This window comes from Trichomonas vaginalis, chromosome I, assembly GCF_026262505.1.
Source record: "Trichomonas vaginalis G3 chromosome I, whole genome shotgun sequence".
Classification (NCBI taxonomy): domain Eukaryota; phylum Parabasalia; order Trichomonadida; family Trichomonadidae; genus Trichomonas; species Trichomonas vaginalis.
In genome coordinates, this window is record NC_067203.1 from 10231373 (window position 1) to 10256653 (window position 25281).

The 25281-nt window shown below is 35.1% G+C and overlaps 19 protein-coding genes and 3 pseudogenes across 22 annotated transcripts, besides 2 other annotated features; 9 read left to right on the plus strand and 13 right to left on the minus strand.

Moving 5' to 3' along the window:
• Positions 1 to 705: 705 nt before the first annotated feature.
• TVAGG3_0962090 (protein of unknown function, DUF4106 family) lies at positions 706 to 1488 on the plus strand (the record flags this gene model as incomplete). The annotated part of the gene is made up of 1 exon (XM_051253456.1): positions 706 to 1488. The coding sequence occupies one exon, from the start codon at positions 706 to 708 to the stop codon at positions 1486 to 1488; it is 783 nt and encodes a 260-aa protein (XP_051079030.1).
• An 86-nt stretch (positions 1489 to 1574) lies between these two features.
• Positions 1575 to 22628: a mobile genetic element.
• Positions 3501 to 4037, plus strand: TVAGG3_0962110 (protein of unknown function, DUF4106 family; the record flags this gene model as incomplete). Its single annotated transcript, XM_051253457.1, has 1 exon — positions 3501 to 4037. The coding sequence occupies one exon, from the start codon at positions 3501 to 3503 to the stop codon at positions 4035 to 4037; it is 537 nt and encodes a 178-aa protein (XP_051079031.1).
• Positions 4042 to 4839, plus strand: TVAGG3_0962120 (uncharacterized protein; the record flags this gene model as incomplete). The annotated part of the gene is made up of 1 exon (XM_051253458.1): positions 4042 to 4839. One exon carries the CDS (start codon positions 4042 to 4044, stop codon positions 4837 to 4839), a length of 798 nt encoding a protein of 265 aa, XP_051079032.1.
• Positions 4870 to 6105, plus strand: TVAGG3_0962130 (uncharacterized protein; the record flags this gene model as incomplete). Its single annotated transcript, XM_051253459.1, has 1 exon — positions 4870 to 6105. The coding sequence occupies one exon, from the start codon at positions 4870 to 4872 to the stop codon at positions 6103 to 6105; it is 1236 nt and encodes a 411-aa protein (XP_051079033.1).
• TVAGG3_0962140 (protein of unknown function, DUF4108 family) lies at positions 6141 to 6560 on the plus strand (the record flags this gene model as incomplete). Its single annotated transcript, XM_001312110.1, has 1 exon — positions 6141 to 6560. One exon carries the CDS (start codon positions 6141 to 6143, stop codon positions 6558 to 6560), a length of 420 nt encoding a protein of 139 aa, XP_001312111.1.
• TVAGG3_0962150 (uncharacterized protein) lies at positions 6577 to 7038 on the minus strand (the record flags this gene model as incomplete). Its single annotated transcript, XM_001312109.2, has 1 exon — positions 6577 to 7038. The coding sequence occupies one exon, from the start codon at positions 7036 to 7038 to the stop codon at positions 6577 to 6579; it is 462 nt and encodes a 153-aa protein (XP_001312110.2).
• TVAGG3_0962160 (P-loop containing nucleoside triphosphate hydrolases family) lies at positions 7075 to 7552 on the plus strand (the record flags this gene model as incomplete). Its single annotated transcript, XM_051253460.1, has 1 exon — positions 7075 to 7552. A coding segment is annotated over one exon (478 nt), but the record flags the coding sequence as incomplete, so codon positions are not given.
• On the minus strand, positions 7966 to 8526 carry TVAGG3_0962170 (KilA, N-terminal/APSES-type HTH, DNA-binding family; the record flags this gene model as incomplete). The annotated part of the gene is made up of 1 exon (XM_051253461.1): positions 7966 to 8526. A coding segment is annotated over one exon (561 nt), but the record flags the coding sequence as incomplete, so codon positions are not given.
• On the minus strand, positions 9045 to 9560 carry TVAGG3_0962180 (organellar and viral DNA polymerase type B; the record flags this gene model as incomplete). The annotated part of the gene is made up of 1 exon (XM_051253462.1): positions 9045 to 9560. A coding segment is annotated over one exon (516 nt), but the record flags the coding sequence as incomplete, so codon positions are not given.
• Positions 9973 to 10911, minus strand: TVAGG3_0962190 (organellar and viral DNA polymerase type B; the record flags this gene model as incomplete). The annotated part of the gene is made up of 1 exon (XM_051253463.1): positions 9973 to 10911. One exon carries the CDS (start codon positions 10909 to 10911, stop codon positions 9973 to 9975), a length of 939 nt encoding a protein of 312 aa, XP_051079037.1.
• Positions 11421 to 11660, minus strand: TVAGG3_0962200 (uncharacterized protein; the record flags this gene model as incomplete). The annotated part of the gene is made up of 1 exon (XM_051253464.1): positions 11421 to 11660. The coding sequence occupies one exon, from the start codon at positions 11658 to 11660 to the stop codon at positions 11421 to 11423; it is 240 nt and encodes a 79-aa protein (XP_051079038.1).
• Positions 12379 to 16386: a mobile genetic element.
• TVAGG3_0962220 lies at positions 13127 to 15261 on the plus strand (annotated as a pseudogene). Its single transcript has one exon. A coding segment is annotated over exon 1 (2135 nt).
• TVAGG3_0962230 lies at positions 16515 to 17164 on the minus strand (annotated as a pseudogene). The gene has a single exon. A coding segment is annotated over exon 1 (650 nt).
• On the minus strand, positions 17413 to 18327 carry TVAGG3_0962240 (DNA/RNA polymerases family; the record flags this gene model as incomplete). The annotated part of the gene is made up of 1 exon (XM_051253465.1): positions 17413 to 18327. A coding segment is annotated over one exon (915 nt), but the record flags the coding sequence as incomplete, so codon positions are not given.
• Positions 19106 to 19551, minus strand: TVAGG3_0962250 (uncharacterized protein; the record flags this gene model as incomplete). Its single annotated transcript, XM_051253466.1, has 1 exon — positions 19106 to 19551. A coding segment is annotated over one exon (446 nt), but the record flags the coding sequence as incomplete, so codon positions are not given.
• TVAGG3_0962260 lies at positions 19598 to 20112 on the minus strand (annotated as a pseudogene). The gene has a single exon. A coding segment is annotated over exon 1 (515 nt).
• TVAGG3_0962270 (uncharacterized protein) lies at positions 20375 to 20776 on the minus strand (the record flags this gene model as incomplete). The annotated part of the gene is made up of 1 exon (XM_051253467.1): positions 20375 to 20776. The coding sequence occupies one exon, from the start codon at positions 20774 to 20776 to the stop codon at positions 20375 to 20377; it is 402 nt and encodes a 133-aa protein (XP_051079041.1).
• TVAGG3_0962280 (uncharacterized protein) lies at positions 20794 to 21673 on the plus strand (the record flags this gene model as incomplete). The annotated part of the gene is made up of 1 exon (XM_051253468.1): positions 20794 to 21673. A coding segment is annotated over one exon (880 nt), but the record flags the coding sequence as incomplete, so codon positions are not given.
• On the minus strand, positions 21749 to 22126 carry TVAGG3_0962290 (phage tail repeat-like family; the record flags this gene model as incomplete). Its single annotated transcript, XM_051253469.1, has 1 exon — positions 21749 to 22126. A coding segment is annotated over one exon (378 nt), but the record flags the coding sequence as incomplete, so codon positions are not given.
• Positions 22629 to 23151: 523 nt separating the features above from the next.
• TVAGG3_0962300 (uncharacterized protein) lies at positions 23152 to 24000 on the plus strand (the record flags this gene model as incomplete). The annotated part of the gene is made up of 1 exon (XM_051253470.1): positions 23152 to 24000. The coding sequence occupies one exon, from the start codon at positions 23152 to 23154 to the stop codon at positions 23998 to 24000; it is 849 nt and encodes a 282-aa protein (XP_051079044.1).
• Positions 24001 to 24004: 4 nt separating this feature from the next.
• Positions 24005 to 24247, minus strand: TVAGG3_0962310 (serine threonine-protein phosphatase family; the record flags this gene model as incomplete). Its single annotated transcript, XM_051253471.1, has 1 exon — positions 24005 to 24247. The coding sequence occupies one exon, from the start codon at positions 24245 to 24247 to the stop codon at positions 24005 to 24007; it is 243 nt and encodes an 80-aa protein (XP_051079045.1).
• Positions 24248 to 24265: 18 nt separating this feature from the next.
• TVAGG3_0962320 (uncharacterized protein) lies at positions 24266 to 24628 on the minus strand (the record flags this gene model as incomplete). Its single annotated transcript, XM_051253472.1, has 1 exon — positions 24266 to 24628. One exon carries the CDS (start codon positions 24626 to 24628, stop codon positions 24266 to 24268), a length of 363 nt encoding a protein of 120 aa, XP_051079046.1.
• Between the last annotated feature and the right edge of the window lie 653 nt (positions 24629 to 25281).

Below are 25281 nucleotides of genomic sequence, written 5' to 3' on the forward strand. Positions count from 1 at the left end.
TCTTCATGAAACGCGTAAAAAATAGAGACGGAACGAAAGAAGAAAGGGTTATGAATGCGGATGACTTAAATAGGGAACTTGTTAAAAACGGTCTCGGAATATATGAAATGCCACCAGATGAGGTACAAGAAACTCCACAGGAAGAAGTTCAGATACAACCAGACATGGAAGAAATAGTTCAGCAACAACAGCTAGAAGAGCCTGAAGGAAACGAACAAGTCCCTCCTTTGGAAACTAACTTCACAGAACTAGATGAAGATTTGGAACAGCCGAAAAATCTTGACCCTCAACAAGAGTATGCGGAGAATATGGAATCTTTCCAAGAGTCTAAGAAAAATTCGGCTGACATAGTAGAAGAATATCGAAAAATGTTCGCCGACATACAAAAGACTCCAAACATCAGATGAAAATATTCAGCAAAGAATGGAAGAACTGAAGAAAATGTACGCAAATACAAATCCTTTTTACTTACGAGCATATAACGTTCAATCTTTGGATGAACTCGGTGAAAATAAAAGGTTTAATTTCAACAAAACATATAAAAATGAAACATTGTTTAAAGTTCATTCAGAACCTAACCAATATGGAAACAAACCTACTTTTGTTTCTGCAGACTATGGAACTACAATGAGATGGGGTCATAAAGCTAATCCGGATAGGTGGTTCATAAACTTACAACCACAATTCCAAGAAGTTGTAGACGCAATGGAAGTGAATGGTGAACCAGATATAGCTGGTATTTTCAGCGCGGCTTTAATGCCATTGAAAGATATGAAAGATGCAGATATTTTGGACCAGTATGAAATGAACATGGCTGATGGAAATATAACACCTGACGTTCTAAAACATTTATCTCAAAGAACTACACAGAACCATAGAGATGGTATATTTGGTGAAGAGTTTAGAAAGAGAGTTAGGGAGAGAGAAGGAAGAGAACCTATTGTACATGACCTTGCAAACGAAAGTTTGCAAAATGTCATAAAAACTTACTTTGCAGACAATGAACCGAGAATGGATGAATATTTAAGAAAACTCAAATGGACAGTACCAAATGAAATGTTAGTATTGAAAAACATGTTCCTTGACAAAATAAAACCAACTACAGAAATAAATGACGCAAGACTGGAACATTGGGTAAAAGCTTTCCCATTCACAAAAGATATTATTGGTAACATGGAAAGAAAACCAGAATGGCTACAAAAACATATATTTGGAAACGAGCATATTCCATATGGACAAGCTCTGTTTGAAGAGCTTGAACCGGAAACTCAGGAAAGAGTCATGCAAACAATAAGCGAAGACTCAAATACAAACTATGACAAAATCTTTCTAGGATATAGGTTACCTGAGATGGGCGACCAGAGCCCAAAGGCAAAAAGGACATGGGAAATTTACAACATACTAGGTGAACATGAGGCAAAGATGCAACAAAACTCAGTCAGGAAGAAAGTAAAGCTTGGTACGAATGGGTTCTATTATGACACATAAATCCAACTATTCTATATTTTTACCCATATGAAATGTACGCCGCTCAGAATATAACGCCAACAGTTTTGGATGCCATGAACGGAAATGTTTCCGAATGGTATAACGAATGCGACAATGCCATTAGAAGGTCAGAAATAGTTCCTGGAACTTACGAATATACAACTGCTGTTTCTTATGGAAACGTAGGTGAGTTTGGAGAAGGTTCTTCAACAACAGTAGATATTGCTTGCGACAGGTTTCATATTATTTCTATTGACAACTCATTCTTATACGTGGAACAAGACATTGAAATAAAACCTTCTGCCAAGTTGTCTGACAAGAAAGGTTGCAATGGAATTTTCTATGTCGGATACCAATATGCTCCAGAAGTTTTCATGGGATATAAGATATATTCTAACTCTGACTTAGTTCAAACAGTAACATGGGCAAACTATGAATGGTTCGCTTTGAGAAACTCAGTACAACCACAAGCTAGAGAACAAACAGACCAGTATGCAACTATTGAGAAAATAAGAAGACTTGACCCTAACGTTCCAGGAGTTTATGTTAACCTTTCTGGACAAACTGCAGCAGCAGTAACCAAAGTAAAACTGAAACTTAGAGTTCCTTTGTCATCTTTCCTCATCTTTAGGTTCTTAAATACTTGCCAAACTGGGCAGGAAAAATTTCTATCGAACTTACTCCAAGCAAAAATAACTTAGTCATTGCACCAACACAAGACCCATTCAGCATTACTGTAGCTGGAACTGGTGGAGCCAAGTTCTGTGACTTTTGCAAAGACAAAGTTGACTTAGACTTTGGTTTCTCAAACCTCAACACTGAAGTAAACTATTATTTCAATGCTGCTGGAACTGCTTGGGACCCAGTTAAGTTCACATGCGAAAAATTTGAATGCAAGAGAATAGAAAGCAGACTTGCAGTCTATATGTTGGACCCAGATATTTCAAATGCTTTAGCTGCCAAATATATTGCAGTTCCACTTATGTTCCCTATACACCAAATATCTGTCAAAGACTTTGCAGGTGAAGTTGGAAACCAAAGTGCTGACCCAGGTGCAAGAACAGATATTGCTTTAACAACTGCAATGAAACATGCAGATACTATGTTTGTACTGTTCAGACGAACTATAAATGACTATTCTTGTTTCTACAACCCTGGTATTAAATATCATATAAACATAGATGGCAAATATTATCCAAGAGAAGAATATTCTACAGTTGAGGATATGAGGTCATACAACTTGACATTAGATGCTATGAACTTTAACAACAACTTCACAACAACCATTAACCCTGAAATGCAAAGTTCTATTATGCCATATGTGAAAGTATGGACTCATACAGGAAGTCAAAAAACTCAATATACAAATGGAGACCGTTCAAACTTTTGGCTTGGCATTCCATTTGCTGACTCAGAAGACTTTATGGGTGGTATTTCAACTGTTGGTACTGTACAAATACAATATACTGGTGACAGAGACGGTCCAGATGAATTGAGAGCAAAGAAGTTTACAAAACCAATAGCACTTTTCACGGAAGATGCTCTTTTGAAGATTCGTTCGATGAAACCTGCTGGGGCTCCTCAGATTGGTATAACGACAGCTTCCATCGAGCAGATTTTGGCAGCAGGTCAGTAAGTTGTTCTTGAACTGACTTCTCTCCGTCAAATATTGACAGTACGCCTGTTTTGACATAATACTGTATTATAAACTTTCCTTTAGTAATATCGGTCAGTTTTGAAGTTATATTTTTGTCAACGTCAAGAACTTTCACCATTTCAGTTATACCAACTTTCTTTGCTTTATGAAAATATTTAGGTTCAGCAAAGACTGCTATTCTATAACATTTACCATTGTTTGTATAAAGAACTATTCTGTCAATGTATTTGTATTGTTTGTGTGTGTAAACTTTGTTCTGCTTCAATTCAAAGAGATATCCGAATACATCCATCTTTTTATTCTAAATAAAATGTCATTTCCGAAAAATAGAAGCGTAAGTGTTTCAAAAGGTTTAATGGCGGTGGCAGATGTGAAGTTAAATTCACCAACTCAAACAAACAGTCAAAGTGTTGTTGTCAATGTCAAAGACAGAGATGTTGAAGTGGGGAAACCATACGAAGACGAAGATGGTATAACAATAGTTCCTGTAAAAGAACAACCAACATACCCTGAAGTTAGCAGAGACTTAAGTTCTGTTGCAGATATTCGAAACGACTACCAACAACTGAAAGACAAACTTAAAACTCAGGAGAAGATTTGTCAAGCTTTAAGTATAATGTTAAACTTGGTCGAACACAACCCTGTAAAAGTGAACTCATATGTCATCGCACCTCATGAAGTTTTGAAAGAACTATTGAAACTTTTGACAGAGGCAGACGATATAAACATCAAAGAAATAGAACCCGACATTAGTTGCTGTGGTGTTTCATATAATGTCATTGACAAGATATACGTTATGAAAGGAGGTGAAACGTTGAACTTAAAATATAGTTTCCCAGACGTTATAAAAATATTTGACGACCACAACATTTCATTAAAATTTATTTGCTAAGTAAATGGCAGAAGACATAATGGTTTATACTATTACGACTAAAAACCCTGAGTCATATAATTCTATAACAACAAACTTACAAAGTCCTCAAGGACGATATTGTAAACTAACCTTAAACACAATGACGACTAAAGCCTGTTTTGCTCTTTTGACACCAGAAGACTTTATTGTTGTGAATGGTAAAAAATACTCCTTTGAAGATACTTACTCAGATATACCACCAACAGGTTTTGTTGACTTATTTAATACTTTACGTACGAGTGTAACATGTGCTGCAACTAGAGCAGGTTTCATTATGTTTGGATGTCCGACTGAGTTTACTATTAATGATATGAGCTATAATACAAAACTTATTTCTGGTTTTTACTACCAACAGTTTCCTATAACAGGAAAAGGTGTCATACAAGGAATGTCTATTCCATTGACATTAAGCACACCAATCTTATATATTGTTTCAAACTTAGGTTCAAAGTGTTATTCGAATGTCGACAGAAACTATTATGACCAAAAGATACTTATGCGTATAAACAATACTTTCTCTGCTGGTTTGCCTATTGTTCATTCGAATGCAGAATTTTCAACCTTAGTGAACTCAAACACTTTGGCAAGTATAACGTTGACATTAGTTGACGCAAACTTTGTTCCTGTAAAACTTTTATGTCCTATGTATTTGTCAATGACGGCAGAAAGTTTCGAATTGGAAGATGCAACTGGTGAAAGTATTGTATTACAAGAACAACTTCAACAACAAATAGCTCAAGAACAACAAATGCAACAAATGGAACAACAAAGTCAAGAATAAAAAAATATTATTTTTTTTATTTTTATAAAAATGTACAGAATAGATGTTTCAGATTTTTATGACTTCCAAGCATTCAGAAATATGTGTCCATTTAGAGACTATAACAAAGCAGTCGAGAATTTGAAACGTTTAGTCATTTATGTTGACTCTGCCCCAGAATGTTATGTCATGAAAGAATGGGATGTTGTCTTTAACAAACCAAGAGCAACAATAGTTTCAGAACAAGAATGTAGACAGAAACTTAAGAAAATAAAAGTCGTACAAGTTGGCATGAAGATGTTAGATGCTTGGGATATCTTATTGTCAAAACTTGAAGATTTTTCAGTTCGTGGTATAAAGTTTTATACACCTTCTCCAAACTTCTATTCTATCTTCACTGGATATAAATACGAACAAGTAGAATGGAAAGAAAATATTATAGAAGCTTGGTTAGACCATGTCAAAGAAATTATATGCAATGGAAACGAAAAGGTTTATGAGTATATCTTATGTTGGTTTGCAAACATCTTACAACATCCAAGTGCTAAAAATGAAACTGCTCTCATTATAATTGGAAAACAAGGAACAGGTAAGAATACTTTCTTTACAGATATCTTATGCAAACTGTTAGAAGGTTATTCGAACCCTAATATGACAAACTTAGAAAACATCTGCGGTAAATTTAACTCCTCAATAGAGAATATGAAACTTATAGTTTGCAATGAACTTCAAAGTATAGATACAACAAAAGTTTTGAACTCAGATGCTTTGAAGAGTCTTATAACAGACAAAGTTGGAGTTGTTGAAAGAAAGTATAAAGACCAAAGAGTTTGTGAAAATGTTGCAAACTTCATTATGGTTTCAAACAATACTGTTCCGATGAAGTTAGAAAGTTCTGACAGAAGATATGTAGTTGTCAGAACGTCAGATTCTCATATGCAAGATACAGAATATTTTGACGACTTAGCAGAAACTTTGACATCTGACTTTTACAACCACTTGTTCTCATACTTTATGACATTAGATATTTCTAAGTTCAATCCAAGACAAATTCCACATACAGAAGAGAGACAAACATTGTTAGAAGCAAACAAGAGTGTATATGAACTGTTCATAGAAGAAAGCGACTTTGAGTGTTTAGATGAAAGGTCATTGTACGATTCGTATAAACAATATTGTCAAGAATATGGTTATATTGCAGCTTCTAAACGAACATTCTTGGCAAATGTCAAAAGTCTTTTAGATGTTCAGAATGGTGTATATACAAAGAAAAATTTTTCTGAGTAAATTTTAAAAAAATATTTTTTTATCCGATAGAAAAGATGACGAAATTCATCTCAGTAAATAAGTACATGACAGAAGTCAAAGATAAGTTAGCTCCATTCGCATATTTGAATGTTTACTTCTACAATTTTGAAAAGTCTACATTTGACAAAATTTGGAACATTGCACCAGTTAAGTTTGCTGTTGTTAGAAAAAGTGGTGCAACTTTTGAAGACTTATACATTGACGGTATGTTGACAGTCAAAGAAAATTTTGACAGAAAGTTCTCAAAACTCGAAGAAGGTAAAGCATACAAACTTGTTATACCTTATGAACCAAAGAAAGCAGACGACTATGAATATTATGAGTCTAAGATAGTTGAAGTTCAAGGTAAATTGGGTAAAAAGATTTTAGAGTCTAAGCCAGTGTTTACTCCTAAAGAGGAAGAGAACATTGACATTGACCCAGAAATGTTCTAAAAATAAAATTTTATTTTTACATGTCAAATTTCTTTTTCTCTGGAACTGGTTCAGGTTCTTTCTTCTCTTCTTCTACTTTCTTTTCTTTCTTTTCTTTCTTTTCTCTCTTCTTCTTCTCTGGTGGAGTTATGTCAAATTTGGCGCAACTATATTTATGTAAAAGTTCTTTGTCCTTTAATAGCTCATCTATTCTGTTTTCTATTTCATCTTCAAGAACAGCGCATGTGTCTTCTTTGCATTCTAAGAAGTTTTGTTGGACTTCATCTCTCCAAGAGGCGTCATCTCTGTCAACAAGTCTGTCATTGACAAACTTAAAGACTGCTCTGCTTAATGTTTTATGGTTCTTGTCATATTCCCAGAAACAGAACTTTAGAACAAATTCACCTTTCTTGTTTACACTATGTAAGATTTTATGGTCGACAGAAGTTTTAGAGTCAAAAAGCTTGTCTCGAATATAGATAGCGAAATCACTAGACATTTTCTAAAAGATAAAATTTTTAATTTTTCTAAAAATATGTTAGAAAAAAAGTTTGCTGACATTGACAAGAAATTTGAGAATGTTTTAAACAAGAACAAGAGGAAGTTAGAAAATGCTCAGATAAAGCCTATACATGACAAGTTCTTATTTGCTCAGAATGGTATAACAGGTCTAATTGCACCACCTGGGTCGGGTAAGACTTTCACTTATCTTAAAATGGCTGCACAACAACAAGAACTAGATGAGAAGAACCCATTCTATGAGTTAGTTGTTATTTGTAGTACTTCTGGTCAATTTGACCAAACCGTCAATTCGTTCAAAGATATTATAAAGAAGTCTAAGTTAGTATGTATAAAGGATACTGAGTTGTTAGATTGGATAAAGAAGTACCAAAGAAGAGTTTTGAAGTATAATGCTATAAATGAGTATATAAATTCTAAGTTCAAAGACCCAAATGAGGAAATGCAGAGAATATTAGAGAAGAAACACTTCAGAAACAAACAGAAAGAGATAGAATACATTTCGAAGAAATTGCAATCTTACGATTGGAAGACTTACCCTCATAGATGTCTTCTTATCTTAGATGATTTCGCCTCTCATCCTTTGTTAAAGAACAGAGAACAAGACATGTGTCGAATTCTTAAGAAGCTCAGACACTTTAACATCTCAGTCGTAATATGTGTACAGACAGCCAAGAGTTTAAGTAAGGATGTAAAGAGAATACTTACTGACATAATACTTTTCCCCGGATTGTCCGAAGACGATTTCATGGAACTTATGAAAGAGTCCATGGCAGGTAAGTTTGACAGACATGAACTATGGGAGAAGTACAAAGTCATACAAGACCCTCATACTTCTTTCAGAATTCATATCTACGCAAACAAAGTTCAAATTGTAAAAAGTCAAGCGTAAAAATAAAGAGTTCATTTACTCTGCTTGTTTGAAGTTGTCAAAATACTCTGTTATTTTTTCCTTTAACAATGGCAAATCTTCTTTGAAGGTAAGAATTGTACAACCTTTCATATCATAGTGTGTTTGAGGTAACGTATCTTGAACTATTTGTTTCACATCTTCATTCGGTGTCATTGAAATCGGTAAGTTTTCACGATAGAACCAATTTCTGTCAGATTTGTAAATCTTAGCAAGGTCGTAAAAGCTTTTGTTGTTTCTTCTGACTAAATGCAACATAACCATATCTTTATCTTCTTCATTTTCCATCTCTTCAGTATAAATCATATACTTATAGTTCTTTTCCTTTCCTTTTGGTACCGAACGTGGTATTCTTTTCTGAATGCTTTTGTCTTTTGCTTCAAGCTTGTTCTCTAGCTCTTCACGTTCTTGTCTATGAATTTCGTCAAGAAGTCTGTAAATATTCCAAGCATAACGAGGCGAAGCCCACATTGCAACAGCATTTACAAGAAGTCTATGTACATAATATCCTCTCAAACCGTTTGGCAATTTTTCACGATTTTCATAGAGTTTTGGCGACCAGGGTTTTTTCCCTACTCGCTGTTCTTCACTGTTTTCATGAGTTTTAGGCGACTGCGGTTTTTTCCCTACTCGAGTTTTTGCGACTACGAGAAAATCCGTAGTCGAATTTTCAGCTTCATTTAATAGTTCAATAGTGCTTTGGTTCCTAAACCAGTCTTGTGGTTTCTTAGTATCTGGAGCAAAACATGCTGTCAAAATACTTTGCATTTGGTACATATCGTCTTTGACCGAACGAATGAGACGGAGTTGTTTGTTAAACTGTATGTACTCGTATTCTTCATTTATGGCTTCATGGACTATAACTGTTGTTGTGTTCTCTGTTGTTGACATATCTGTCTTTACATACAAAATAAAAAAATAAATAAAAATAAAATTAGCGTTATTTTTCTGACTTTCACAAAAGACCAAAAATAAACGCTTTACATGTATTTTTCAGTAACTTCGTCAAATAATTTTATAGCTTTATCTATCTCATCTACTTCAAACGTTTCCCTACCTTTCGTGGGAGCACCATACATTTTCTCAAACTTTTCAAGTAGTTCTGTTTCTGCAGCTCTCATATCATTAACAAACACAACCTTGACTCTATTGACTGTACTGTCATATCTTTGAGTTATATTATATGTTCTTCCTATCTTATATCTCTTTGTATTGAAGTCCTTCGGTTTCTGAACGATGTAAAGTAAGCCTTCACTGCAACGTTCCGTATCGAATGAACCATATGTTATGAAGTTATATCCAACAACTGGGTCTAACCATAACAAAACTATTGGTATAAGACTTTTGTCGATGAGATATGCTGCAGTTCCATAGAATCTTACCGATATCATAAGCTCAGGATTTCTTGTCAAAATTTTCTGAGTAGAAGCAATTCTAACCCAGTCCTTCGGTCTCTTTCCAGATGGAGAGAAAATGTCTGACAAAGAATATTTGTTGTATTTCTTTGAGTATCTTACGTTTAAATCACCTATTCTAACCAATTTGGTGTCATTGTCTATCTTTCGAACTGTTTCAAACTCATTGTTTGTCATTTTTGTTCTTACATACAAAATAAAAAAAATATTTTATAAAAAACTAACTTTATTTTTTCTATCTTAAGGAAATTCACGATTTTCATACGGAATCTCTTCTCTCGGTTTTCCGAGGGAAGCAATCTTATGCCATTTTACTCAAGAATTTTGTTGCTGAATTCAGCAAAAATAATGTTTAGGTGAAGAGGTGACATCTCACCCGTTTTCTCACCTGTTTTCTCACCTCAGTTATTTTATAAACGTTTTACATGGTAAACGTTATTTTTTAAATTTTGTGAAAACTCAACGGTTTGACACATGCCCTAAAAATTATTTTACTCAGAATTTTGTTGCTGAATTCAATAAAAATAATGTTTAGGTGAAGTGGTGAGATCTCACCCGTTTTTTCACCCGTTTTCTCACCTCAGTTATTTTATAAGCGTTTTACATGAATTGTACGATGTATATTTGAAATCCTAAACAATTTCGTAGCTTCTATTTCTTCGCTGAGGATATCAAAAGTTTTAACGATACCGAAAGTTTCTTTATACTTCTTCTTGACGTCAGATAGAAGGAAATCTTCTGCAGTTGGATAGTTTTTGTTCAGAAATTCTAACATATCCATTTTATCTTCTGCTGGCTTCTCTGCTTCTTTCTTTAAGTCTGCATAGTCGTTTCTCATACGTTCTATCTCTTTGACGGAGTAGTTATATTTCCTAATTGCTGCTTTACATTTAGAACATTGCGGGTTCATTTTTGCGTTATATTCTGAAACCTTACCTGCTAAAACAACTAAGGCGTCAATGGTTTTCTTTAAATCTGAAGCAGTTGGTTTTATCTGTTCATTCCATACCTTACCTCTTCTATCTTTATCTCTTATTTCCCAAACACATTTTGCAACTAACGAAACAAAGTTGTCGTAGGTCTTAAATTCTTCAGATTTATATATGTCAGAAACATTCTTATATACCATATCGCAATCTTTGTCCATAACCTTATGGTTGCAATGAAAACCAAGGAATTCATAATTTACCTTTCGTATGAACTTCTTTATTTCTACTGAGTCAGTTGCTTTGACTTCAATTTCGTCGAATTCAGGAATAGTGAGTTTTTGTTGCTGAATTTCAGGCAATTTGGGTAAATGGTCAATAATGTCCTGCATTTCATAAAGATACTGTTCATTTGTTTCATCCTGTGCGGTACAGTCTAAATTACATGTTAACAATTCCTGCTTTATCTTCTGGATTTTTGTTTCGAAAGTATATGAAGAAGGAATGAAGCTTTTCATCTCTACTAACATAGATGTTGGATTCATGACTAACGAGTTTGGTGCTGTTGTTGTTTGAATTGTTGTTGTGCCGATTGTTGACATTTCTGTTCTTTTATACAAAATAAAAAAAATAAAAAAAATAAAACTAACTTTATTTTTTTATTTCGGGAAAATTCATGAAAATTCATGAGGTGAGAAAACAGGTGAGAAAACGGGTGAGATGTCACCTCTTCACCTAAAATATATTTTTACTGAATTTAGCAACAAAATGAACGAGGTCAGGATGTATGTTGCTGAATTCATTCATAACACCCTTTGTAAGCTCATAAAATGTTTGTTTTGAGGTCGAGCCACTTTTGGCTCCACCGTATTCTTTCAACCAAAACTCAAGAATTTCCTGCATGAATTTTGTATAAAAAGCAACCGTCTGAATTCCGGCGGTTGCTATATTCTTCACAAAACATTTACGTTTAGTTTACGAAGAAGTCATGAAAATTCATGAGGTGAGAAAACGGGTGAGATGTCACCTCTTCACCTAAACATTATTTTTACTGAATTTAGCAACAACTTTCTCTCAATTGGAGCTGTGGCATAATCTTTGCGTAAACGGTTCAGACCTTCTTCGAACTCTTGGTCTCTCTTCGATTTGGATTGAGATTGGAATTGCTGGAACAACCAAGGGTTGGAGCTGTAGCATACTCTTTGCGTAAGCGGTTCAGACCTTCTTCGATTTGGATTGAGATTGGTAGTAATTTGGATTGAGATTGGAATTGCTGGAACTGAGGTGCAGGGGCTGGTGCTTTCGGTTCTTCTGGATTGAGATTGGACTCGGTTGGTGGGACGTCGGACATTCGTTGGTGGCTTAACCGTCGGACCACAACGATAAAAATCTCTGCTCCTAGCAGTACTGCTACTGACAGTAGCAGTACTTTTACTGACAGTAGCAGTACTTTTTCTGACAGTAGCAGTACTTTTTCTGACAGTAGCAGTACTTTTACTGACAGTAGCAGTACTTTATCGTCGAAAACCCTCTCAAATTTTCCTTTTTACTGCTCCTAGCAGTACTTTTACTGTCAGTAGCAGTACTTTTACTGTCAGTAGCAGTACTTTTACTGACAGTAGCAGTACTTTTTCTGACAGTAGCAGTACTTTTTCTGACAGTAGCAGTACTTTTACTGACAGTAGCAATGGTCGAGGTCGAACCTACCGACGAGGCAATTTACCTAATTGAAATTAACGAGCTTGTTAAAGACTACTTGCGCAAGGTCATGAAGCCCAAGGTCAAGTTCACCACTATTTCTGGAAGGGCTGCCTTGACTCTCGAGATTTCGACTGGAATTCCAATTCAAATACCAGAAAACACTCCTTTCGACGACATAAAGCAAGCAAAGAAGGAAGCCATTATAAAGTTCTTTGCCAAGCGCCCATGGATACAACTTCCAAACAGAGAGAGTCCAATTCCACGAATTATACAAATTCTCAGAGCACTGTTCCACTTCTCGGGTCAACCATTCTACATAACCTGTGAAGGCGACATTCAGCCAGTTCAGTAAACCTTAACGTTTAACTTATGGCATTCCAAACGGGAACCGCGGTTGGTTACCATGGATTTCCGTCACCGGTCACATTTTAAAGATTTTTAAAGCCTTATAAAAATATGCTTTGTAAATCATTTTTTGTAAATCGGCAAAAATTTGGTAATTTTCTTCAACTAATAAATCTGCGAATAGCATTTATAATACAAGAACAATCTTTTAAAATGCATTTGATTCATTTTTGTATAATTTCATATAGGCACATATATTCTTCCGGGACTTTCCGTGATTTTACCGTAAAATCATTAGTTTACACCAATTTTCCCGTATTTTGAATAGTTTACTGCACTTTTTCCGTAAAATTGAGTTACGGGAATCCGCAAAATTTCCGGACCTCATTTTTCATAGAATATAATAATAATATTTGATAAAAAGATATATTATTTATATTTTTGATTTTTGAATTACGGAAAAAGTGAATTGATAACTTGATTTTTTTATATGGTTAATTTTTCAAATGATATTATGAAGATCTAAAATATTAAAAGTAAAATATTGAATTACGGAAAAAGTGAGGTCAAAAGTGAAATAAATTTGCAGAACAATTTTCATTGAAATAAGCTTTATTTTTCATTATTAATAACAATGCAAAAAAATTTTATCACGGGTTCAAAATTTAAAATTAAATATTTTAATAATTTACATCTTATTCTTTATTTTATATTTAACCCGCGAAAATATCATTTAAAAATTGAATATATTCAAAAAGCTTTATTTTTATTATGACTGCATGGGATCCTCATGTATATGATGAGTGGATTCCATTTAAGAAGACGAAATATCCACCAACTCCTGAAACATTGGAAACAAAGTGTGGAAAAAATGTTTCACTACGATCGGCTATTATGAGAATGAGCCTAATCAATCAGACAAAGGAAGGCTCTTTACATACTGTGCCGAATGTAGTGAAACATTAGTTCAAGGGCAGTTCGTGCGATGCATTAAAAAAAGCAGGAAAAATGATTTTAAAGATCATAAGTGCAAATTTTTACTCCCAATGCCCAACTACGTTCCTGCTGAGCACCAAGTTGAGAATACTCAGCAAGCAGTTGGCTCTGGTAATGATCCTTCGTTAGAAGAGATCATTGCCAGGCTTATTGCGAGCCTAGATATAAGCCTTTATGCCACAATGAAGCCAGCATTTAAAAGCTTCCTAGAGAGCTTCGCCAAATGGCTTAAAAATAAAGTCAATCGCGAACAGGGCATCAACTTTACAATCCCAGACATTGAGTTCACACGGCGCGGTGTCAGAGAGGCATTGATTACTTTAGGCAAAACAGACTCCTCTCGGGGCCTAAAGTTCTGCGAGGAATTCCGCATCTTCTCAATTTCCCTGGACTGCGGAACACACGGCAGCCGTCATGGTCTATTCTCTTGTGTGTGCAATCCAGGCAAAACAGATCGCCACCAATTCTTCGACACAACAATTTCGACTAATTGGACATACGAGGACTACCATACGTGGTTTGATTCTCTTAAGGTTAATAAAAACCACGTAGCTGGAGTAGTCGGAGATGGTTTGCCAGCCCAGGTTAAAGGACTCTGCCACTGGAGGCCAGAAGGAGCCCTTTTCCCTGGCTTACAAACCGTGTACATTCGTTGCCTTAACCACGTCTTGAACAATGCTATTGTCCACGCACGTAAGCAATGTCCATTGTTGAATGAACTGATGAATAGAGTTCACCAGATTATCATTATCTTTAAGAATCACGATATGAGAGCGAGATACAAGATCAGGGTTCCATCAATCCCGGAAACTCGCTGGCTCTACATATATGATACTCTGTTTTTCATCTTTGATAATCTGGAAACAATTAATACTGCTTTAAGAAGTGGAGATCTTCCACTATCCCTTTCCAGAGCTACACGTGAACAGTTACAATGGACACGTGATGGAATTCCTCCACTCTTTAAAGATGCTTTAATGATATTCAAGCCATTAAAGCAACTTCAATTATGGCTGGAATCCAACAAGTCCATGGGTGCTTATGCATTCCTGATGATACAACAGTGCCAAGGGATGTTGGATGAAATGGCAGGAAGATTAACGCCAGATGGTGAAGAGATTCTCCGATCAATCACTACAATATTCAAAAATGATATGAAAGAATATGGTAGAATTGATTTGCTTCGGTTTGCTTTCGGCTTTACACCGTTAGCAAGGAAGATCATCAGAGACAAGAAGGGTTTTGGAGGAAAGACAAGCTATCCACCTATAATGCAGTTGAAAGATGTGCAAGTCCCAACGATTCCTTCCCTGAGGATCATCAATCGCGAGATCACATTTGAGAAACTCGGCGAAATCCTTGAAGAAGAACGAACAGAACGTGTTGACGAGGTAGCCGAGCATGATGAAGAGATCCAGCAAGCAGAAGAGGAACAAATGCTTAACGACGATCATGCAGCCGAAACAAATGCCGATGGTTCGAGGAATTCCTTGGTCTGGGATGTTGTAGATGAAGAGATAAAAGATCTATACACATTCATGATAACAATCCTCAGACAAAGAGCAATTGCCGAATCAACAGTTGATCCAACGATCAATAAAGACGATAGAGCCAAGGAATTGAGTGATGCTTACGATTTCTTCATAGAGCAAGATGATTCCCATCTTATAAATGGTCATCATCTTGCTCAAAATGATGGCAAGTTTTGGTACATGAATGGCATAAAGCAACTAAAAGCAATAAGACCAATTGGAAAAAGGATGATGTCACTTTCGTGCAGTGAAGCAGATGTAGAACGTGTAATATCTGAATTGCGAAAGACAAGAAATTCAATGAACGAATCATGCAAAGAAGAATATGTAGCATGCCGCTTCTTCATCAAGTTGAATGATGATCAATTTGATATTTGATTTTGTTTTTTAATAAAATTTATTAAATAATTTGTTTTAAAAAGTATTATTTTTATTCGTAAAGATATTAGACAGAAGGTGGCCAGCCTAATGTCTATCAATCTTTAATATTAGTAGTAATTTCCCGCATTTCTGAATGATGATTGATTAGCTTTGTTGTTATTGATGTAAAACTGGATAAGTATTAAATAATTATATTAATCTTGGCCAGGGGACTGCTGATGGCCAGTCAGCAGCGGCCACTATGAATCATTATAATTATTTAATACCTAAATTGAGGTAAAAAGCAATAAGACTTGCCGAGCCTCATGCCCCTACCTCATATAAATAGAATCACACTTTAGTGAATCAACATCTATAAGAATGAAGTGTTTTGAAGCTGAAATAATATTGAATAGAAATTAATTTTTTCTGAAATTTTGAATGAAATTATGGGAAATAAAAAAATTACTAAATATTGTATTCATACAAATATATTATTTTAAAGGAAAAATAGATGCTGATAGAAACGATGAAAATTTTTGAAAACTTTACAATTAATTTATGTTCGTTAACCACAGAGCTTGCAATCCAAAGCTCACGTTAGACAACAAGAGTCATGAAGTCTCATACTAAGGGATATCCAACATATATTTTAATAATCTAATGTTTGTGACAAATATTCAACATAAAATTAAGTTTTCGTTTCGTTACAAGGCATTCATACTTTGGAGATATCATATTTAATGTACAGAAAAGCTAATATTAAACAATACATGCTAAAGAATTAATAAATAAGATAATAAAATAAATTTATACGTAATTACTTTCATTTAATATGCTTTATGCTGTATAATATTGATTAAGAGGCATTAAAAGGTTCCATAGTCTGCTCTTATAGGCAAGATTTTTGATAAAAATTTTAAATTTTGAAAAATGATGAGAAAAGGAAAAAAAAGGTAAATGAGAGCAAGAGGAGGGAAAAAAAGAAAAAGAAAAGAAAGGGAAGGGAAAAATAAAAGAAAGAAGGACATATAAAAATTTAGATGCGCATTCTTAATGCCGAGGCGGCTTGCCGCCGAGGCGCGATTTTTTTAGGCCTCTACGGTAACCCGGCAATGTTTTTTTAAATCTTGTACAGCCCTAGTTTAACTCCACTTTTTTATGTTTTTTGTGAAAGTGTCAAAAATAAATTGTTTTCATGAAAATTCATGAGGTGAGAAAAGAGGTGAGAAAACGGGTGAGATGTCACCTCTTCACCTAAACATTATTTTTCAATACTTTTTCAGCACTTTTCCGTAGTTATATATGAAAGACAATTCGAGATAAAAGTCATAGTACATTGGAATAATATGTTGCACACCATTTGTTGTGAACCAAACTTGAAAGTCAGAGAAACTGTTACTAGATGGTTCGTAGAATTTAGAAGCAAAGTCATAAAAGTCCTTACCAATACATAAAAACTATTGTTGCTTGAACTGAAACTTGCATGACACATAACATTTTGAGGGTCAAACACGTTTCTATAAACCATCAAATCTGCTGGTGGAAGTATAAATTTAAATGGACCATCTGGTGGTAATGGTTCGTTCTGGTTTAGTAACCGAAGAAATTGTGCCCAAGAACGTTTGTCTACTTCCCAAAATAAAAACTCTGTATCTCCTGGAGGGTTAATTTCAATCTTTTGAAATGAAACGGTGGAGTTCATCTTGTCATATTCTAGTTTCAGATAGTATGTTCCATTTAGTAAAGAGTCGTATTTTTTTTGAAATTCCCAATAATATTTGTTCATTTGAGTTTGAAAGTCATTTAGAGTTTTCTCAAGACTTTCGTCTGAACGAACTGTAAAGATTTTCATTTCGTCAAATTTGTCTATTAGACCATCAGAACCTTTATACTGCCCATGAAAATATACTGCGAACATAAATGCGTTAGTTCTATTTGAAAACAAAACTCTTCTAAATCCTATTGCCTTTGCATCTGAAGGACTTTGAAGCCAACGAATTGGATAGTCAAACCTGTATGCTCGGGATGAAATTTCTTCATCTGAAAGATTCCTACCAGCATTTGTAAAGATATAGTCTAACGGTTTTGTATCTGCTACTTTTGTTCTTTGTTTTTCAACCTGAAGCATTTAATATATGTAAAAATATATTGTTTTAAAATAATTTTTTACTTCATGCAATGTTTTATTTCTGTGCCGTCTTCAAGTATGCCCCAATATTTCCTTTTCGATATTACATGAACTTCGGAAAATACCTTATCTAGCTTAAAACAGCCCATCTTCTCACTGACCATTCCCATTTCAATGAGTTTGTTGTATCCTTCTTCGTTCGTCATGAGTGCGTCAATGTTCTCATAGTAAACCTTCACTTTGGATTTGACTTCGGAGAAGAATTTGTTGTAGTTGTCAAGGACTGCTTTTGCGAACTGAGGGTAAGACCAAAGTTCGACAATAGGTTTTAATGTGGTTACTAAGCCACTTTGACCTTGAGTGAATTCGTACTTCAAAACAAAAGGAGAAAACCTTTCAACAAAGTTGTCGACCTTCTCATAATGTTTACTCTTCATCTCTTGAGGTTTTTTAATGGAATATCCCCATGTCGAATTCATAAGCAATTTGAGTGTCATTGCAAGTTTGGGGTTTGAAGCTTTCCTAATATCATACAGTTGTTGTATGACTTTTCCAACTGTATAGTTCCTTCCCGGGAACTCACCATCTTCGTTTGGAATTCCAGTCGGAATATATTGGACAAACCTCATGTACGCAGCGTTAAGGTCGACATAGTATATCTTTTCGTTTGAGTCGAACTTGTCGCAACCAATTGGTCCAGTTTGTGGAAATTCAAGTGAGTCTCTTATCTTCTGAGAAACTTCTCCTGTTATCTCATAAACATCGTCGAAGCAACCTGTTTCATATAAAACCTTCTGACCTAACTCAGATGCTCTCCAATACAATTTGACGTCAATTGGATGTCTCAATGGAAGTTTATTTATAGCATCTTGAAGTTCTTGCAACCTCATTGGAAGTTCTTCTGGTTCAGGTTGGTATCCGAACAATCCAACTCCTTGTGGAATTGTGTACTTCTTTTGTACTAGAACTTTGTCTGGAACAACTTTTGGTCTTGCTAACAGTGAAAAGTTTGTTTCGTCTTTTGGTACAAAAGTTTCTGTCAGCTTGTCATCTGGAATTGGTTCCAACAAACCTTTCTCGAAAAGAATGTTTACAGCTCTGACAATGTTGCACTTGCCTTTTCCGAACAATGGGTTTGTAAGACTTTCGTTCAACATGAAGTGGTTGTGGACAATTACAATCTTCAACCATGGTAAATTGAACTCAACAACATAGTCGTCATGTGAAGAACCTTTAGCTGTAGGTATGTTGACTCGGATATTGACATTTGCCAACGGTGCAATTTTTGCCAATTGACCTCTGAGCATGTACCTTGTCTTCACACATGACTCAAGATACTTCATCTTCTCATCTGTAACAAGACCAGAGTTCCTGAGACATGTAAGAATGCAAGGTTCGTTGACAATTGTTTCAATTGAATTGTAAATTCCATACCTTGTCAAGTCAATGTCAGACTTATTTATGAACGGGAAGTATCCAGCATGTTGTCTGACTGCTTGAGGGTTAGGTTGGTACCATTCGAACTTGACACTTGCAATTCCTTCAATTGCATTCAAAATGTCTGAGTCGGAGTCAACCATTTGTTCTCTCTTTGTAGTCTTGAAAGCGTCAAGAAGTTTTGCGGCTGTTTGTTCATTGCCATGTGCATAGTAAATGTGACCATCCAAATCTGTTATGGTCAATTTGAGATTGTGTCCTTTCTTATTTCCGTCTTGTATGGCAGCAAGTACTCCCATGAAGCCTTCTTTGTTCTTTCCTTCGTCAAAGTTTACTGTAAAGGTTCGACCAGATGTAATTTGACTTCTAACTTCACGATACTTTTCATATGCATATCTTGTTCTTTCCATGGGAGCATGACCATCCTCTGCACTACCTTTTTTCCTTCTCAAAGGATGCAATTGTTCGTCATGTTTCCAGTAGAATCTGGCAAAGCCGTCGTGTCCTTCAACTTGAGGTTCACTAACATCGAAAGGCATGTCCATAAGACGTTCTTCTTCTAACCTCTCTAGTCTGTTTGGATAATTGGCACGTGCTGTTTCCAAATCCATTTCGTAGCGAAGACCAGACAATTTGTCATAGACTTTTATGGGTCTTCCCTTCCTATATTTAAAATTCTTCGAAACTCTCCAACCATATCTTTGTAACTCTGCTTTTATTCTAGCAGACTTTCTATCCATTCTATATGGGGGCATTTTTATAAAAATAAAAAAATATTTTTTTTCTTTACTTTACATAACCGCCTGCTGCCATAAGTCTTTGACGCCAACCCATACCAGCTAATGAAGGTTGACTTGGTTTAGTTTGGAAACTAAACTTTGGTTTTGGTTTATCTTCAGTTTTTGGTTTTTCTTCTTCTATCGGTTTTTCGTCACTTTTCGGTTCCGCTGACTTTACCCCACCTGCAGGAACAGTTGTGTCGTCAACATCTTCATAAATATCATATGCCATTTGTTTTTGTTTTCCTTTCAACTTTTTGTGTTTGTTGTAAAGTTTAGAATATTTCGACTCTAAGTCAATGAGATGTTCTATAATGAACTGTTGGTCAGTGAAGTAAACTTTTCCATCTGTTGTCTCGAAAGCTCCTTCAGACTTCAATATTTTATTTGTGAGAGTCTGTTTCTTTTTTGAGATACTAGCCGTTCCATTTCTATGAAAAGTGACTTTGTAGTTAGGGTTTGTATTTCCAGACCTGGCACTTTCTATTATTGAATTTTTCTCTTCATCTGTAAGTTCTTTGACAGGTTTTGACAATGGTTCTGAACTTTTTGTTTGTGGTGTCAAATCTACCGTTTCAACTTCTTCGGTCATTTTCAGGTCCGTAAAAAATTTTAGTTTGGTTTGTTTTCAACTGGTTGTTTAGGTTTTTTAAGTCGGTCTAAAACTTCCTGAGGTATAGGAAGAACTTGACAAACACGTGGTGTAACTGCTGGAAGTCGACAAATCCATCTTGAACCCATTTGTCTCAATGCTGTATTGTTCATTTCATATCAGTAAAAAATTTTACATTCCCCACGTTTGAGGCGGTTGAGGTTGGTTATTGTTTACCCATTGTTGTGCATGGTTATATCCTCTGTTAAAGAATCTTTCACCTTGGTCCATATAGTGTCCTGCTTGGTTATAGTAGTCATTTGCTTTGTTATAATAGTTTCCTGCTTGTCTTCCTACATTGTCCATCCATCCTTGAACTTTTCCTCTTGTTTCAGGATTTGGAATAAGATTTGTTGCATCTCGTGCTACATCCCAACCTTTCTGTACAGTTTGTATAATAGGTTGTGCTTTCTCTTTAAGTATACCTAATGTACTCAAAATCTTCCTTCCAATTCCAAACGCACCTCTGGCTATTGTTCCCACTGCGGGCAAAAATCTGGATGCAACTCCTGCTAATGCGCCAAATAAACCCATTTCTTATAGGGTAAAAAATGACGAATCCAAACAAGGACCCCTATGTTTCTAAGGCAACAAAAAAAGCACTCATGATAAAAATCTTTAGTTCAACACCAAATGCTTGGTTTATGGATATCTTGGAAAACATTCCGAGGTATAGAGAAGATGGACCACCATACTGGTTAATATTTGTTGGTCAAAACACAAGATACTGTGAAGCCATACCATTACAGTCCAAAGCTATTTTAGATATTTTAGCAGCTTTGACAATATTCGTTGACAAATACCATCCAACAAAACTGACATCTGACTGTGAAAGTTCTTTCAAATCAGATGATGTAAAAAACTATCTGCGTTCAAAAAATGTAAACCAATATTTCATTGTCGACCAAAACCATTCTGCTCTTGGTGTCATTGACGGTTGTATAAAAATGTTAAGAGACTTAAACCAACCACAAGGTGGTGAAGCAAATGAAATGTCATATGACGACAAGTATAGACATTTCTCCATGGCAAAGATGAGACAAGTTTTAAATATTTACAATAACCGTAAACAAAAAGGTTTGGGAAACCACTCCCCCGAAGAAATGAAAAACAACCCTGACTTAGAGAAAGACTATATATTTAATAATTTAGTCAAAAGAGACAAACAAGAAAGAATGCCGGGCTTCAAACTTCAGAAAGGTGACAAAGTAAAAATAGAAATACCTAAACGCGACCCATATGAAAATACTATTGACTATGACAACAATGGGAACCCGACAGGTACTCACATTCGTGTTCGTAAAAATAGAAGAAAGTATACAAGAGAATATTATGAAGTTTTAGGCAAACATGGCAAAATGTACACACTGCAAGCAGAAGATAAAACTACTATTGTCAGACCTCGTTTCAAACTTGTCAAAGTTCAAGGTGGTATACTTTCAAAGACAGTTCCTAACAAATATAAGACAATCCTGACGAATATGCTAAAGAAGTTGAAAATGACGACTAAGCAATTCTATACCATGCGTAAACTGTCATGTAAGGTGGCATGTATTCTTTACTTTGTCCCGTTGTTTGCGTATATCCTGTAACGCGATGTGTATGGCTTCCTCCTGCCTGAGTGTCATCCCAGTAACAATTTATAGCAAACTTAACCTCGTCTTTAACATCATATCCTTTACCTTTTATCATTCCTGTCCAATCCCAATATCTATGCTTATGCCAACCTGCTTCAGATGTAGTTAAATCTACGTAGTGACTATGTGCAGGTAGATTTTCACCCGAAATCGTTTTACTTCCACCTGTTTCCTTTGAAGAGTTTGCACAATACAAAAACCTGTCGACTATTTGAGTCCAAGTTCCAACACCAAGTACTACTTCTGGTCTGGTAGAGTTCATTGAAACATATAATGAGCCAACCGGGTAAATAAGATTCGGCAAATTTTGTTTAAGCACATTGAGTTCCTGTCTTAGAAGCACAATGTCATATAACTTTTCTTGAAGTTCATTTACGTCAGAAATGTTATGTCTATGATATTTTTGTGCGTATGTTCCTTCTGTCCATGCGAAAATATATTCTTTTGTTGCATCTACATATCCAGCTATCCATTTCGAGTCTGCTTTGTCATCTAACTTTTCTTGAAGTTCATTTACGTCAGAAATGTTATGTGTATGAGTCTTATTTGCTTTCTTCTCTAACTCATCGTTAACATAAGTTTTATCTGCTTTAAGGTCTAAACATCCTGAAACCCATCCTGTATCAGCTTTAGTTTTTAAAATCTTCGATGTCCATTCATGATACCATTCAGCCCTTTCTATAATTTCTTTATCTTTTTCATCCACATATTCCTTATCCGCCTTCTTCGCTAACACACTAGCCATAAGTCCCTTATCTACCTTCTCTTCAAGGCTAACGTTTAAGTTTGTAATATCAGATATAGAATGTATATGAGTCTTTTTAGAATATTCGTTTTCAGCTCTTGTCACTTCACTTGACATTTTATTGTCAACATATGTTTTGTCTGCTAGTTCAGGATGAGTATGTTTTTTGTTGCATAAGCATTGTTAGCTCTTTCTTCTTCTTTTGCTATTGCATCGTCTACATATTCTTTGTCAGCTTTGTTGTCAACATCTGCTTTCAAAAGAAGTTCATTTATAGGTTTCTCGTTTAAAGTTCCTTTTGTTGGATTTATACAGACAGTATTGTTCTTCTTGTCTTGAAATAGAAACTCATCTGTCATTGGGTTTAATGTCAGTTTTAAGTTTCCTTCTTTCAATGACTCAGATATCTTAGAATAGTTTGAAAAGTTTGTTGTGTTCTTATTTAGAGCTTGCATAATGAGTTGTCGGTTGTGTTGTATTTCTCTCATGGAAGCAATATCTTTCGACATTTTTATTCTAGATAAAATATGCTTCCAATAGAAAAAGAAAATTCTAGAGTTGCTACAACTAAACCATTAGATGAACTTTTTACTAATGTCGGTCAAAAGTTTGAGACAGAGACCGTAAAGCATGAAGGCTATCGTTTTGACTACCCATTAAGATGGCTAAGAGACCCATCTGTCACAAAAGCTATTGGCTTTCGTAGAATGAAGTTTGTGTCTGTAGAAGATAAAAGTTTTCCATTTATTGTAAAGTTTCATATAGATTATATATCTGAAGGGAAACGAAAAATGTGGGAAGAAATTGAGCTAATACAAGTTGACCTTTCATCTTCTCTACGGACTGCGTTAAAAAATATAGAAGATAAAATAAATTCATGTTATGCAAAATATGCTGATGAATATGCAAATACCGAGAGCACACTTTATGTGAGAATTGTATATGACAAACAAAATTCACAAGTGTCATTTCAAATCTACGAAAACAATCCAAATAAAGACGAACAAATATATACAGAATTCACTGCAATGTCATGGTATTATTTGCAAAGAATGTTAAATCAGAAAGTCGAACTTCCTTTAGCAAATATTTACAGTCGATATGCAAGAGATGAACCATATTTATTTAAAGATGTTTTCGACCAAGATGCTGTGATAGTTCATGCTTCATTTTCTGGCGCCCAAAACTCTTTCTTATGCTTGGCAAATGACTTTTACGAAAAACCTACAAAGTTATACGAACCACCAAGTGGAAGTATTTCAGACTTTCAAGTATGGTTTACTACAGATGGAAGAAAAAGAATAATTCCATTATACCATGCGTTTTACTTAGAACTTAGTTTCATATACAACTACTATCGAACGATAAAAATATAATTTTTTAATACGGTTGAGGTGTTGGATTTGGTTGCCAACTAGACTGTGGTGCAGGTTCAGGCTGTTGTATAACAGGAGCTTGTTCTTCTGGTTCAGGGTCTTTAGGTATAATACCAACAAACTGACCTACTCTTTTACCAATATTTTTGACTCCGTTCCAAATTCCTTTTCCGACAGATTTTATTCCATTCCATATACCTCTTCCAACTCTTCTGAAGAAGTTTCCAATACTACTGAAGAAACCCATTTTACTATATGTAAAAATCTAATGTCCGCCTAGTCTCTTACGTTTCCTGTTGAGTTCCATAGCATTCTTTAACTGGAGCTCATACATTCTGTTTCTCCTCTGGTAGAAAACATATTCTGGGTCAACTCCTGTGTTCGCGTCATCTGCATAAAGTTGTTTATATCCCACTTCAGGGTTTGTATAAAACTCTTTCCATCTCATATTTGCATACCATGGTGGCAAACCTAACGCAGCGTCATTTGACATGGCAGTTTGCATTTGTACATCTGTTGGCACTTGACCATAGTTTGCCATTGCAGTTTGTATTCTAACTTCATTTGGAATATTCTCTGGGTTTGGTTGTCCAGGTTGCTGTGCATTCGCTAAGTTCTGTGCGTCCATTTAATATTAGATAAAATATCTCTTACGAGTACATATGCTGAACATTTGCAGGCATTGGTTCATCTTCATATTCTCTGTACTTTTCTGCCACGTCAAATAAATAAATGACACAATGGAAAAAACCTAAAACAAGTAGTCCTATTTCAAACCACATTTACTTACTAATAAAATTTCTTTGTTATGACACTTTCTCCAGTTTATAGGACCTCTCTCATATTCTATCTTGTCATATATAAACTCATAGTCATGTATGTCCTCTAACCATCTCATAACGGTTTCCAAACCACTTTTATCGGATGTAAAGTAAAAGCATGGATGGTTATGTAAAACGTCTAAAGTTTCTAAAGAGTCTCTCAAAGTCCAGTCTACTTGGTATTGAAAATCCCATGTGTTATAGAACGGCGGGTCCACTATAAAGAAAACATTTTCCTTGTCTTTATATTTTTCATACAAATCTGTCCAATGACATCTCACAAACTCTATACCCTCAATATATTTTTCTATGTCCTCTTTGAAAACATTTGTATAGTTGAGATATAAAACTTTTGACATGAGTGTTTCAATGTCATGAACTCTTATAGAACCACTATATAATAGTCTAGCAGATATACTATCCCAGTCTATATATTCTGCTTTTTTCAAAACCTCTCTCA